Below are 14,119 nucleotides of genomic sequence, written 5' to 3'. Positions count from 1 at the left end.
CATAAATAAATTTGTTCCAGAAGTTTTTGTAACTTCCTGCCATGAAACAAGCCACTTATCGGGCTTTTTAGAGGGTTTTTTGAAGCCAGCACATTTCCCAATCAGTTTTAAATGAAATATTCAGAGACTTCTCCGTCTCCCCACCCCCCATCCAAGCCCTATGGCAAGCAGATCCCTACCTGTAGGGGGTGGGGGGGGGTGGGGGGAACCACATCAAGGGATTCCTCTTCTCCCTGGCCAAGGCTGAGCTGTCTGGCCTGGGAAGAGGGTCTGCTGCAGAGAGCTGTGGCGGCCACTCGGACTGCCAGCCTTCTTCCTGGGGCTGGCCAGCCTACTCGAATCCAGGCTTCACGGAGGCCTACACGGAGGCCTCCCTGCAAGCCCCGCCCACCCGCCCATCAGCTGAGAGGCGCCCGGGAGAAAAGCAGCCTGCCTGCTGCTGGGATGGCCGACCAGGAGGAGGAGCAGGAGAGGGGGCCAAGAGGGCCAGTGGCTGAAGGGTCTGGGGGCTGGGCAGGGGGCAATGGGGAGTCAGGTGAGGGGTCTCTGGGGGGCCCCTCAAGGCAGTGGGGCCCCGAGACGACTGCCTCCCCCTGCCTCATGGTAGTGACGCCCCTGGGTCTCCCTCTTAGCCCCCCCATTGCAGAGGGCGGGGCTCTCAGGACGGGGGGTGTGTGCTCTGTGGGGGGCGTGGCTCCCCCTCCTTCCCCTCCTCTTTCTCGGGGGTCTTGTCTCCCACTCCCGTGAGGGGCCGCCTGACCGGACTGAGAAGGGGGCGTGGCTTCCTTCCTCCTCGTGCGGGGATGTGCCCCGCCCCCAGAAGCCCCGCCCCCTCCCGCCCCCACCCAGCCTGGGCAACTGGCTGCGAAGAGGGAGGACGCTCTAACTCCTCCTCCCGGGGCCGAGTTCCCGCCCCGCTGGCTCCTCCCATTGCCCCGCCCACCCCAGCTTGGCCTCGGCTGCAGCAGTCCCTCCCCTCCTCATTCTCCTCCTCCTCGGGGGCGGGGCTTGCTGCCGCTGCCGCTGTGGGAGAGCAGAACCGCTCCCCAAGTGGTGGTGCTTATTCTGCATGCAGGTGGCGTCCCATCCCCTAAGGGGAAAGTCTTGCCCTGCTCACCTGGAATCTCCCATGCAAATGCAAACCAGGGTGCACCTTGCTTAGCAAAGGGGACCAGTCATGCTTACTACCCCAAGGCCTCCCATATGCCATGCAGTGCATCCGCCACCCCCCCCCCCCCCAATTTGAGATGTCTCACCCCTGGCTACAACTCCCCCAATCATCCACTGCCACAAAGGACATTGCGGCAGCAGAAGATAATGAGAGTTGTAGTCCAGCCACATCAGGGGACCCAATTCAGGGAACCTCGGCCATTGTGTATGGGGTGAGACCTGGAAGAGAAGTTCCACTTCCAGGGAGGGAGGATGGAGACCCGCTGAGAACTGGAGCTCTCCCCTGGAGAACTGAAACGCATGTCCTGCTGCTTCCATTTTCCGCCTTCAGCTTTCCCTGCTCTGGATGCTGATACTTCATGCAAGTGGAGACTTCCTGCGGTGGCCCTAGACCAAAAGCCAGACTGACTTGTATTCAAATATCCCCAAAGCTGGCTGTCCAAAAGCAAACTGAGAGCTTTGTGGGAAGTGCAAGCATCTGCTTAGCCTTCGATGAATTTAGACTTTGGAAGAGGCTGTTTTCCTCATGGCGGAAAAGGGGGTGCCCTTTCGGGTGGGTCTCCTCCCCAGACCTTCTGCTGCTGCTGAGTAGAGCCCCTGCATGATCTCAGTCAGGCCCCCCCCTCCACATCTCCTCCCCTCCAGCAGCACCCAGAGCAGGGAATGGATGGGAAGGTCCTTTTGGGTTTTGCAAGCAGATGGGCGAGTGGAGGGCTCAAGTTCTCAGGGAGCATCTTTCATCTGTGCAAGTGGAACAGGTTCACCAAATACTCCGTCTGGAATCGCCAGCTCTCCGTCTCCATCTGGGAATCTCCAAGATCCACATGATCGGGGCAGGCCAAGCAGCCCACCCTAGTTGGGAGCTGTGGTGGGTGCTCCCATTTGGTGATCCGGTCCTCTTGATGACCAGCAAGGTCGGAGGGGGAGGAGCTTCCTCTGGCGGCATTTCCGCCCACCTGGGTAAAGTGCTGGGCACCAGAGCAGGGTGGGACAGCACCATCCATGCCAGCGCCTCTCTCCCAAACCGACCTGGCTTGTCCCCTCGCACAGGCTCACCGAACTGGAGCACGCACAGCTCCTGAACAAGGCTGGGATGCTTAATCTCCCTGAATCGGCATCGTGCAATTGATTCTTCTCATGATTCCAAAGGGAGGGCTCGCCAGTTTGAAAAGAAACACTGCTATTTTTCAGTATGCAGAGCCAGAATTCTTTCTCTCTTGCCTTTTGTGAATGCATTTTTCAGAGGGGAAAGCAAGGAGATTTCTGGTCCTGCCATGGCCTCTTCCACCAGAAGGTCTTTGCAGAGCTCTTATGGCTGGGATTCTCCGTGTTGGCCATCTGGGAATGCGAGAACCCCAGATCTCCTCTGGCCATTGTGGCTGGGGATTATGGGAGTGATGGTCCAACAGTGTCTGGGGACCCAAGTGGGAGAACCCTGCTTTGTGGGGAAAGAGCATAAGCACAGACCCCATTGGATCTAGGCCACATTTGGCTGGATATTCCAGCATCAGCCAGCAGGGGGTGCTGGACTGAAGAGTTAATACAACTCTTGGAGGAGAATAATGCAGATCTGGTAGAGGTGATGCCATTGGCCAGATGAGGAGGGCAGATGAGAAAGCCTGTTTCTCTGGGTCAGCACCAACAACAGCTCCACGGCTGTACCAGGGAACCCATCCTTGATTTCACTCCTTCTCCCTTCTCGGCATCCAAGGTTTCTCCTGTCTGTCCTCTCACTCCTACCAAGCTGCCCTATCAGACCACTGGTCCATCCAGCTTTTCAGGAAGACGCTTTCCCAGCCTTCCTGGGGATGCTGCCGGGGATGGAACCTGGGACCTTCTGCCTGCAAGGCAGATGCACTCCCACTCAGCTACAGCCCTATGATCCCCCAATGCTTGGTCCATCTAGCTTGGGATGGGCTACACTGACAGGCAGCGGCTTTCCCAAGGTTTCCGGCAGGAACTCTTCCCCAGCCTACCTGGAGAATACAGCAGGGATGGGATCTGGGACCTTCTGCATGCCCAGAGCCACCACTGAGCTAGGACTCCATCCGCTCGACCACTGAGCTACGACCTCATCCCTTCCAGCTCCCGGAGCAATCTTTTCGCATACCCATCTCACACAGCAGCCATGTCTGGGCCCCGGCTCCTTGAAGCACGGCCTTCTGCCAAGTGAAGCTTCCCAGCACGCAAGATCAGTTGGGAATACCCTGCTCTATGTGCCAAGCCCTGCTGAAGTTCAATTGTCGTACACGCAGGACGGGGCCTTCTCTGTGCTGGTTTTGGGGAAGGTCTGGGGAGGGTGGGGAGGGGAAAAGACATCCTTTGCCCACCAGACCTCTGGAAGTGTCCTTGTCACTCCAAACAAGGGTCCTGCCCCACGCGGGCTGCAGCCTTGGATGGCCTCGTTAGGGACTGGGGAGACCCTGTGGCAGCCTCTTCCTCCCCCAGATATGTGGTGCATTCCGGCATATGATGTGGTTTTGCAATTCATTCTAATTTCTGCAGCTATTTTGAAGAGACTCGTTTTTTCGTTTCTTGTAGGGTGCATGGCCGTCCCTCACCCCCACACCACATACCTTTCTCCCCATTATCCACATGATTAGGGCAACCCTGGTGCTTTATTCTGCTTTGGGGTTTGTTTGTTTTTTACACCATCCATTTCTAATAGAAATAACCACACTGCAGTTACCCGCAACTTGCATGTGCGCAATGAATGCAGGCCAGTGTTTAACCTAGACCCAAACCACAGACGCTTCTCCTGCGCAGAGATCTCAGGGAGGTTTCTCCGGCTGAATCTGGACAAAACAACCTGCCAGATGCCCTGAGCCTGACTCTCTGCCCAAGATTGGGTGCTTGAATTTCGGGTCTTTGTTTTGCCGGTCCAAAGAGAAGAGAGGAAGAAAAGCATCTGATGCCAGAGTGCTCCGGTGTGGGTAAACAAGGGGCAAAGTGCTAAAAACCTGTTCGGCATTTCCCAACGGCAGCCAGTGTGAAAGAAAGCTCCCCCCATTCTAACCCAGATGGGCTTCATCATGTCAGTCCTTCCGGAGAATGTTTTTTATGGCCCTGTGCTTTACCTTGAGTGACATACCATACTATGAAGCCTCAAAAGAGACACATACTGGAGGAAAATGTTTTTAGTAACGGATTTTATTCAAGAACAACAATACCTTATTAATACTAATAGTAATAATAAATAAATAATGAAATATATTGAGAGAAACAAGTCTATCAAACCAGGGCACAAAGATGTCCTTAGAAATTAAGCAGGCTTCACCTCGATATTAGCATAGGAGCCAATTCAGTTTCTTCACATTTGGCTTCATGCCCACAAAGACCACCTTCAAGGACATTGATGAACCTGCTCAAACTGATCCTTTCTGTGCTAGTAAACCAGCTTTCTTTTTGAAAAGACTTATACAGGTACTATAAAAAGTGTGGATGGTCAACAAGGATGAAGACATAGAAGCAAGTCCTTTGGAACTACTTGCTGCTTTAAATATGGTGAACCAATGGCAGCGGAAGGCAATTTCACAGTGGTCAGGTCAAATGCAGTTCCAGTATAGCAACAGCATATCAATCCAAGTAGGAGTAGACGTAAATAAAGAAACAAATAGTAGGTTGTCCCCAGACCCCAGCCCAAGAAGACACGTAGACTTTTTATGGGTGAAAGGACCACAATTTTATTAAAGAAACAACAGACCTGGCGGACTAGAAGGCCAGGTGATTAATCACCCTTAGAGAACAGTGCGGGCCCTTAGGCTCGGGCTAGGACTCTAACGTCCTACCCATCGCCTCACTGGGCGACACACCCTGGCTCAGGAAACAGGCAGGTACGCCCCGCCTAATTCCTTCAGAGCCAACCGCCCCCTTTAGAAGAGGGGATCTGGATACTTCAAGGTCTTCACCCACCCTGGACTGCACAGCCCAAAGGTTGGTGCAGTCCTGAAGCAGGTTTCATGGCAATCCATTCTCCCCGTGCCGCACAGGCCACAAAGGAGCAATTGACCAATCAACCTTTAAAGATCCAAGGGTGCTCACCGATATTCTAACCCTCAACTTACCCCTCAGCCCGCACTGTTACTGCCAACTCTAACTCTAACTAAACACCTGAGTACAGAACGGAGTAGGCGAAAAAACCCCCAACGGTGGCCAATGCGTTGAGAGCAAAAAATTCCTACTCGGCCCCCGCAGGCGACCAGCCGCTAGACCCGCTCTGCATCAGGGAAGGAAGGGAGGGAGGGGATTGCCAAGGCAAAACTGAAGAGCTTGGGGCGTGGATCGGCCGATTACGGCCCATACCACGCCTCCAATTTCAAGGGAGCCAATCGGCCCGCTTCTTGGGCCTCGTGCGGGGCAGGGCTGGGACAAACTCCCTCCCCTCCGCACGAGGCCAAGGGGAGGGGGATTTTGTACAAGTTGACTTGGATCTATAATAACAAGAAGTATATGTAATAACATGAAATACAAACGTCACTAGGGCCAGATTCTCCTCCGTTTGATCCTGCAAAAGAGAGAGGAGGAAAGGAATCAGGCCCTGCGGCTGGCCCGGGTTTGCTCTGCAGGTTTCCACCTGTTCAGATCCAGGAAAGCACCCATCCCAGCCCCATGGCTTTCAGGCCCGGCCTCAGACCTAGTTCCAACATCTCCGTGGAGCTGACCAACCTGTACCCCTTCCCATGGCACAGGGTGGGCACTACTCAGGTGAACAAATGCTCCCCCATCCAAGAACGTTTCCCGCTCGTGGACAAAAGGTGGATCGGGGAGAGGCCACACCAGAACCCCAGGCCAGAAAGGGAGACTCGTCCGGATGCCGCAGGGCATGAACCACCTTGATGCATCGCGGAAGACCCCAGAAGAGATTTCTGCCCCGGGCCAAGTTATTTTTTCTGCCTGTGACCCTGCAGAGCTGCTACTAGTCGTTGATGCCAGTCCTGGTCTGGGAGGACCAAAGCTCTGGCTGTGCTTCAAATCCCCCACACCACCCCGGCCTTCCTTTCGAGGTGGAGATTAACACATCAGGAAAGCTTCAAACAAAGTTACCTTGGGCCTTCTCCTGGATCATATGGCCTTTTCCTCTTCCTGCTCTTCTTCTAAAGGTAGAAAAGAGAGAGACATGAGGATGTCATCCCAGACAAAGGATTCATGAGTGAAGATGAGTTTTAATGGCTGCACAAGGAGGAGGTCTTCCCTGACCCTGCCCTTTTTCAGAGGAGATCCTTCAGGAAAGAAATGCTATCCTGTCTTGCCTCTTGTTTCCCACCCTGGACATCTGCTGCCTCTGGGAAGCCCCCAGGCCAGAGGTGAAGGCCTGCCCCTTCCCCTGCCGCGGCTCCCTGCAACTGCTACTTAGGGGCATCCTGCCTCTGAGCCTGGAGGTGACCTACAGCCATCCAGACTAGTGGCCATGGATAGGCCTGTCCTCTGTGAAATGGCCAGAGTCCCCTTTAAAGCCCTCCAAGCTGGTGGCCAGCACCGCATCCCGTGGCAGAGAATTCCCTAGATTCATGATACACTGTGTCCAAAAGGACTCCCTTCTGCTGGTCCTGAATGACTTGGCAATCATTTTCATGAGATGGCCACTGGTTCCAGTCTTATGGGAGGGGAAGAAATTCTTCTCACTCTCCACATTCTAGACACCATCATTTGATAAACCTCGATCATGGCTCCCCTTCGTTGCCTTCTCCCCTCAACTAAAAAGCCCCAGATGTGGAAACTGAGCCTCATAAGGGAGGTGCTCCAGCCCCCTGATCCTCTCGGTTTCCTCCTCTGTACCTTTCATACCTCCAGAATGTCCTCTGAGAGATATGGTGACCAGAACTGTACAGATTTTGACTCCAAATGTGGATGTCTCAAGGGGTGATGATATTAGCAGCTCTGTTCTCAGTCCCCTTCCTGGTGAACCTTTGCATGGAAATTGTCCTTTTCACAGCTGCTGCACACCGAGGCGACACTTCCCAAGAGGCGCTTCCTCCACACTGACTCCCTGGTCTTCACCAAGGCATGCAGACTTTGAAAATGGAGTAATCTGCACTTGTGCTTGGAAGGAGCTGCTGTCCTCTTCCAAGGGGACAAGGTGTCCCCAAGGCGCCCACCAGACCAGCTCTCACCTCCTCCCCACTTTCCAGACTGCCAAGGCCCTACTGGGGCCTGCCTTAGACAACCCACACGCTTCCACAAAGAGGCAGAGCGCAGGGAAAAGCTTGTCCCAGAGAACTTGGTACTCTGTTTACTTCTGATTTCCTCACCTCATTCATCTTACGGAAGCGTTTCAATGTCTCGAACCTCCCTTTCTTTTTTAAAAATGTTGTTGTGGGGTCGAGGCCACAGGTAAGGCAGACCTGTTGGTTTTGGGGAGCCTGGTGGAATAAAAGAGCCATTCGTCAACCAAGACAGAGACTAGAAGTTTGGGCACTGTAAGATATTCCCCTCCGGGGAAGAGAATGCTGCTCTGGGAAGAGCATCTAGGTTCCAAGTTCCTTCCCTGGCATCTCCAAGGTAGGGCTGAGAAAGATTCCTGCCTGCAACCTTGGAGTAGTTGCTGAAAGTCTGTGTAGATAATTCTGAGCAAGATGGACCAATGGCCTGACTCCGTATATGGCAGCTTCCTATGTTCCTAGTCTGTTATATACATGAAATCAATCATCATCATAACTGCAGGAGCACTTGAAACCCAGAAACAGAAGCAAGCAGAGATCCCCTGCATGTATGGAAACTGAAGAGGAAGGAAGATGAAGTTTGAAGCTAAGCCAGATCTTGCAGTAGAGAATGGGAAGATAGAGAGGCATTGAAAACGTTGGAGAGATAAATAAGTGTCTCCAATACTGGTTGAGAAATAGGGGGCTATACTTCAAACATGTGGGCAGATGAGGTCTGTGGCATTTCTTTTGAGAAAGAGAGAGGGAGGGAGGGAGAGATGCCAAATTCTGCCCCAAAGAACTAGAGTGCCCAGGATTCCCTGGAAAGGGAGGTTGCTCACCACAAAGTAGGGTCGGGTTGGGTCGGTCCTGCTGGTGGACAGAGCTGGAGTTTCCAGTGGAGGCTGGTTTCAAGATTCACCAATCAAGAGCACAGTACAGAAGGAAATACAAAAACAAGGTGATATTCTCAGAGATTTGGCAGAATTTGAAAGATTAATCACTCAAAGGCCGAGCACTTCTTGGGTCTCATATACAAACTGGAGATACGTTCTCCTGGATGGATTCAAGGGCAGGAAGAAAGGTGTGAAGAGGGTCTACTGGGATCTACCAGGGAGCCGTGAGCTTCCCAGGCCATGGTGGAACATGAGGATGGCCATGTTGGCTTGGAAAAGGAGAAGCTGCTAGTACTCTACCCAGTCTAGGCACACCCGTGCTGGAGGGGCAATGCTTCCCACAGGGTGGAGGTGGTGCCTTTGTGCTGGGACTGGGAGAGTATGGAGGGGGGCCCCAATCTCCTCCTGCCCACACCCAGTTCGAACGGCACCCAGGCCAAGACCCCCTGAATTCTGCCTTAGCCAAGCCATACAATTCAGCAAAGGGGCTGAGCGCAGGGTAAAACTTGCCCCATTGCTATTGGTTCTCAGTGGGGGTCTGTGTATTTCTGATTTCCTCACCTCAGCCAGCTTGCGGAAGCGCCTCAGGACTTTTGCTCGGCCCACCTGCTGTAAGTGCACTGCTCTCCGGTTAGGGCCACAGGACAGATTGGGGTGGTTAGGGTCTGTCTCCTGGGGGAACAAAAGAGCCATTTGCCAGCCAAGTCAGAGTCAGGTTGACACATGTAATTCTTCGTTGTTGTTCTCATCATCATCATCTCCACCACCACCACTGCAACAACCCTTGAAACCCGGAAACTGAAGCAACTAGAGATCTCTACATGTATGGAAAGTGAAGAGGATGGCAAGATGAAGATGATCTTGCAGTACAGAAGGAGAAGATAAAGAAGCATTGGAAACGTGAGAGTGATAGATAAGTGTCCCCAATACTGCTGGAGAAATAGGGGGATATGAGAGAGAGAGAGAGAGAGAGAGAGAGAGAGAGAGAGAGAGAGAGAGAGAGAGAGGAATGCCAAACTCCATCCCACAGGAGTAGAGAGCCCAGGATTCCCTGGAAAGGGAGGGTGCTTACCACAAAGTAGGGTCGGGTCCGTTCGGCCTTGGTGGTGGACAGGGCTGGAGTTTGCAGTGGAGGCTGGTTTCAAGATTCACCAATCAAGAGCATAGCACAGAAGGAAATACAAAAGCAAGGTGGTATTGTCAGAGATGTGGCAGAATTTGAGAGATTGAGAACTCAAATGCCGAGCACTTCTTGGGTCTTACAGTGGGTATTGGAAAGAATCACCCCCTTTGATAGACCTTAAATTCTGGTTCTGGTTCTCTAAATTCTCTAAATTCTGGTTCCCTTAAATCCTGAAATGAAAACACAAAGAAAATTCCCTTCACCAGCTGTACTTATCCAATGCAACCTATAACATCCAACTGAAAAACATCACAATTACAGTCCAGAAAAAGTGTCAGAAATAAAAAACAAGAATGATTGAGATCGAAAAAGGATCACCTTTTGAACTTAAACAGTTCTGTATGGAGGAGTGGGCAAATATTGCTCCGTCTAGATGTGTAAGGTTGATAGAGAAGTATCCCAACAGACTCAAGGCTGTTATTAAAGCAAAAGGTGGTTCAACAAAATATTGACATGGGGAGGGGTTGATCCTTTTTCAATCTCAGTAATTCTTGTTTTTTATTTCTGACACTTCTTCTGGACTGTAATTGTGATGTTTCTCAGTTGGATGCTATAGGTTGCATTGGATAAGTACAGCTGGTGAAGGGAATTTTCTTTGTGTTTTCATTTCAGGATGTAAGGAAACCAGAATTGAAGGTCTATCAAAGGGGGTGTTTCTTTCCAATACCCACTGTAGGTGTTGGCATGAGATGTTCAGATTCCTTAGGTGATGCTCACTCCCATGGCAAGATCTACCCAGTCTTGGGGCAAGCTGAGGCTCTTGGATCTGAGGCAGAAAGGTTCAGCACAGGCTCAGTACCCCGAGGACCAAAAATGCATTTCCGCAGATGGTGGCTGGCATCCAGAACCGCAGAGTGCTACTAGAATGATGCTGAACAATCAACTTTGGAGAAGCCGCTGCCACTCTGTGAAGACAATACTGAGCTAGATGGACCAACGGTATACTGCCACTCATTATATGGCAAAACTGTTGTGCTAGCCAGCCAGAGATCGAAGCCTGCAGTGGACTTGTCAAGACTGCTGAAGGAAGGTCTACCCTGATCCCGTTTTTCCCTCCAGTGCAACTGTCCCTGCCCAGAGCTATCCAAGGTCCTGATCTGCCTGCTAGAATCTTGCTCAGCTGCCTTTTCTTCAGTGGCACTCCCCATCACCCCAATGTGTCAGTCTAGCTCCAACCCTAGCAAATTGTTTCTTGGGCCTGTGTGCAGCTTTGGCTGTGATGCACAGCAGTGTGAAGCCCCCCAGGGTGAAAAGGAGAGGTGGGATTCTTTTCTGATTAACTGCCCTGTCCCATAAAAAGTACCCATATTTAGACCCCGATAGCCCCACTTTACCGGTCCCCCTGGCACCAGTGGAATGGGTGGCAGATTTAGCACTCCCACCCTATCCTGAGGATGCGGGCCATCCCTTGGGTTGTTACCCCCATTCCTCTTCCGTAGGGAATGCATAATACGTACCAGCATAGGTCTCATCGTGCCACAGAGAAATTCTTGCAGCCAGCGCTCATGCTCCGGGAGAAATCCACCCTGTCCTATAGTGAGCCAAAGATCTTGGACCTGCAACAGAAAGGTTCAGCACAGGCTCAGTACCCGCAGGGATGAAGATGCATGATCTCAGACTGTGGCTGCTATCCGGAGCGGCAGCAGAGCGCTGCTGGAAAGATGCTGCACAAACGCAAAACTGTTGTGCTAGACAGCCACCCTAACTAGCCAGCAAGTCATCGAAGCCTGCTGTGGGCTTGTCCACATTGCTGAGGCAACCTCTACCCCTCTCTGGTCTCTCCGTCTGGTTCAATGGTCCCTGCCTGGAGCAACCCAAGGTCCTGATCTTCCTGCCATAATTTGCCCCCCCCCCGAGATTCCTGAGGCAGTCAGGAAGCATCTTTTGTGTACGGCCCCATTGACCCCCATGTGCTTGTCTAGCCCTGACCCACCAGGGGGTGTGTGTGTGCTCTCTTAAGGGAGAAGGAATCCCCTTGAGCCCCTGTGCCATCTTGACTTTGTCTCAACTTCTAGAAGAAATCAAGAAAAGGACACAGACCCACTTCTGAAATCTCAGCTAAGTCACAGGAATGATCATGGGACTACTGCACTGACCATCCCTAGATTTGGCCTAAGGCAGAAGATCACCTCAGCCTGACAAGGCTTCCAGGGTGGGAGGACATGCGAACCAACTGATGCTAGATGGACGGTGCCAGATGCAGCCCCCCTCCCTCGGGTTCTGGCCCCCATCCCTCTTCTGTAAGGAAGGTAAGATTTCATAGAACGTACGCTGAGAGGTCTCCTCCTGTGGTGGGCAGGTTTTTCTTTTCGCCATTTTCCACATTTAAAGTAGCAGTCACCCTGTGACAGACACTCCGTAAGCCAAGGCTGTTCCACCTGCAAGAGAAAGGTTGGGCACAGGCTCGGTACCCGAAGGGCTGGAACTGCATTTCCTCAGATGGTGGCTGACATTCAGAGCAGCATGACAGCACTGGTGGAACGACGTGGCACAAGGGCCCTGGACCCATATTTGTGGATGACCATACCCAATGTGCAGTGCTGCCATTTGCACAGGCCAGAGTGTTTGTGTGTGTGTGTGTGTGTGTGTGTGTGTGTGCTTCCCCAAGCAAAAAGGAACCCCCTTGAGCCCCTGTTCTATGTTGGCAGGCATGCTGGAACTTCAGCCTTCCCAGAGAGCTCTTCCGAGAGGGCTCCTTCTCTCTAAAAGTGCCCTCCCAGCACTGAGAAAAGAGCAGGGCCTTGCCAAGGTCAGCACAGTGGGGAATGGCTCTCAGGCTGAAGGGTTTCTGCCCCAATGGCCCCTGCTTGGAACAGAGTCAAGGTCACTGCTCTGAGGTTTGGATTCCTCCTGATACACTGAAGGCATTTCCTCCAACTTTGCTCCTCCTATGCTCCGGGAAAGTACTGGGTAGGATGACACTGTCAGAGTCTGCACATGCCTCCCATGCATTCCTTTCCCTCTTCTCTGATGAGGTTTTTGACTGGTATGTGATTGGCGCTTGGGAGGGTGCAGAGCTCCTGAAAGAGGCTGGGAGCTTGTCCCACCAACTAATAGCCATGAGGACAGCTCTGTGGTGTGTTATCCATTGAAACTTCACAAGGTGCACACAAGTGTTGGCTTCTTGAATAGGGCCCTTAACACAGGCCTGCAGCAGCATCTGGGGGCTGAGCTATACTTCAAGGTGCACCCTTAATTCACAGTGTCTGCATACACTACCCCACCAGCCGACCCATTTGATCACGATTTTGAAAGGCTGCCCTGAAAGGATCACAAGTGCCGACTTAGAAAAGAATACTGACCAATGCATTGATTAGAGCTGAAGAGAACATTCTGGAGAATTATCTTATCCCATCTATTAAATGCATGGGTGAATATTTGATCACCCTATCCGTCAGGTTCTTTCCCAAGCTATTTCTGTAATGTCTTGAAAAGAGAGACCTGTCTTACTCAGAGTGTATGAATTGCTCCATGACCTGCCGAGGCAATGCTTACACAACCAAACAAAAATTTTGCTCGGGAGTGGGGGCGCGGTAGGAGGGCCATGAAGATTGATCCAACCAAAGTCTGTGGGGTAAACAAGCTCTTATCACAAGCCTTACACCAGATTCTGCAAGTAGGCCTGGGATGAGCCCAAGGAGCAGAGACATGCTCTGCACGGATGGACCCCATCGCTGGCCTAAGACTGAGGAGTATTTCATCCTGGAAAGTCTTCCACTGAGTGGGTCTCTTCGGACCAACTGATGCAATGTATCAATGGCTCTCTACACAGCATCCTTCTTTTGCTTTCCCTACTGTGCCCTGGCACAGCTGTGATGCCCAGAAGTGCGGGGAGGAGGCATAGCTTCGTCGTCCTATCCCTGACTCAGTGTTAGGAAGTCCCCAAACCTCAGTAACTGACAGCCCCACTTCAGTGGGACCCCTTGCACAAGGGGAATGGGAGAAAGATCTTCCATCCCTCAATGGCCCAAGGATGCGGCCCACCCCCCATGGGTTCTGACCCCCATTCTTCTGCTGGAGGGAATGTGACACCTGCATAAAACTTACGTAAACAGGTCCTGGCATCTGATGTTAAGTTTTTTTATAGGGCCGCTTAGGTAAACGCCGATGGTCCACCCGGACACGCCACTTCTTTCGTACCTGAGACAGAAAGGTTCAGAACAGGCTCTGAACACAGAGGATGCAACATGCATTTCCTCAGATGGTGGCTGCCATGCAGAGCAGCAGCAAAGCCTTCCTGGAAGGATGCTGCACAACCACCCTAACTAGCTGGCAAGAGATCAAAGCCTGCAGTGGGCTTGTCAACATGGCTGGAGCAACACCACTCCAGCTCTGGTGTCCCCTCCTGTTCAACTGTCCCTGCCTGGAGATCTCCAAGGTCCTGACCTGCCTGAGGCCGTGTTCTTCAGGTCCTCGCTGGATGTCATGCCCTCCCCTCTACTGTATCAGAAGGCAGAGACAGAAAGGCGCCCACCGCCAAGAGGGGATGCCCCTGCGACACGAGTCAGGTGAGAACCAGGGAGCCCGTCCTCCTCTTCGAGCCCTTCTAGAGAGACTGCAGGAGGGTGGAGTGGGCTGGGGAAAGAAGAGAAACGCAACCCCACCTTCCTCTCCCTGTCTTTGCCACATCAGAACTTGCAGGACACATGTAACGTTGTGTAGCAGGTGAACAGGAGAGACAAGTACAAGAACCAAGGCTTTCCTTTCAAAGGGACATTGTGAGAAAGACATCC

At 52.4% G+C, this 14,119-nt stretch overlaps 1 protein-coding gene across 3 annotated transcripts in view; it reads right to left on the bottom strand.

The window, feature by feature from the left end:
• Positions 1-4,918: 4,918 nt before the first annotated feature.
• The window catches only part of LOC128347055 (uncharacterized), a 30,224-nt gene continuing 21,023 nt past the window's right edge, over positions 4,919-14,119 (bottom strand). For 2 of the 3 annotated variants that reach the window (XM_053301100.1, XM_053301107.1), the window contains 8 exons: positions 11,657-11,764; positions 10,844-10,942; positions 9,276-9,338; positions 8,765-8,875; positions 8,150-8,212; positions 7,419-7,529; positions 6,214-6,263; positions 4,919-5,674 (listed from right to left, as the gene is read on the bottom strand). In XM_053301100.1, the coding sequence (XP_053157075.1) occupies positions 5,647-5,674; positions 6,214-6,263; positions 7,419-7,529; positions 8,150-8,212; positions 8,765-8,875; positions 9,276-9,338; positions 10,844-10,942; positions 11,657-11,764 (633 nt within the window). In that variant the 3' untranslated portion in view covers positions 4,919-5,646. Of the gene's footprint in view, positions 5,675-6,213; positions 6,264-7,418; positions 7,530-8,149; positions 8,213-8,764; positions 8,876-9,275; positions 9,339-10,843; positions 10,943-11,656; positions 11,765-13,433; positions 13,527-14,119 lie in introns of all 3 variants that reach the window. The other variant, XM_053301117.1, reaches the window with a different exon arrangement.

This window comes from Hemicordylus capensis, chromosome 1 (genome assembly GCF_027244095.1).
Source record: "Hemicordylus capensis ecotype Gifberg chromosome 1, rHemCap1.1.pri, whole genome shotgun sequence".
Lineage (NCBI taxonomy): Eukaryota > Metazoa > Chordata > Lepidosauria > Squamata > Cordylidae > Hemicordylus > Hemicordylus capensis.
The sequence above is the reverse complement of the archived record's forward strand: the minus strand, read 5'-3'. Positions and strand labels throughout refer to the sequence as shown.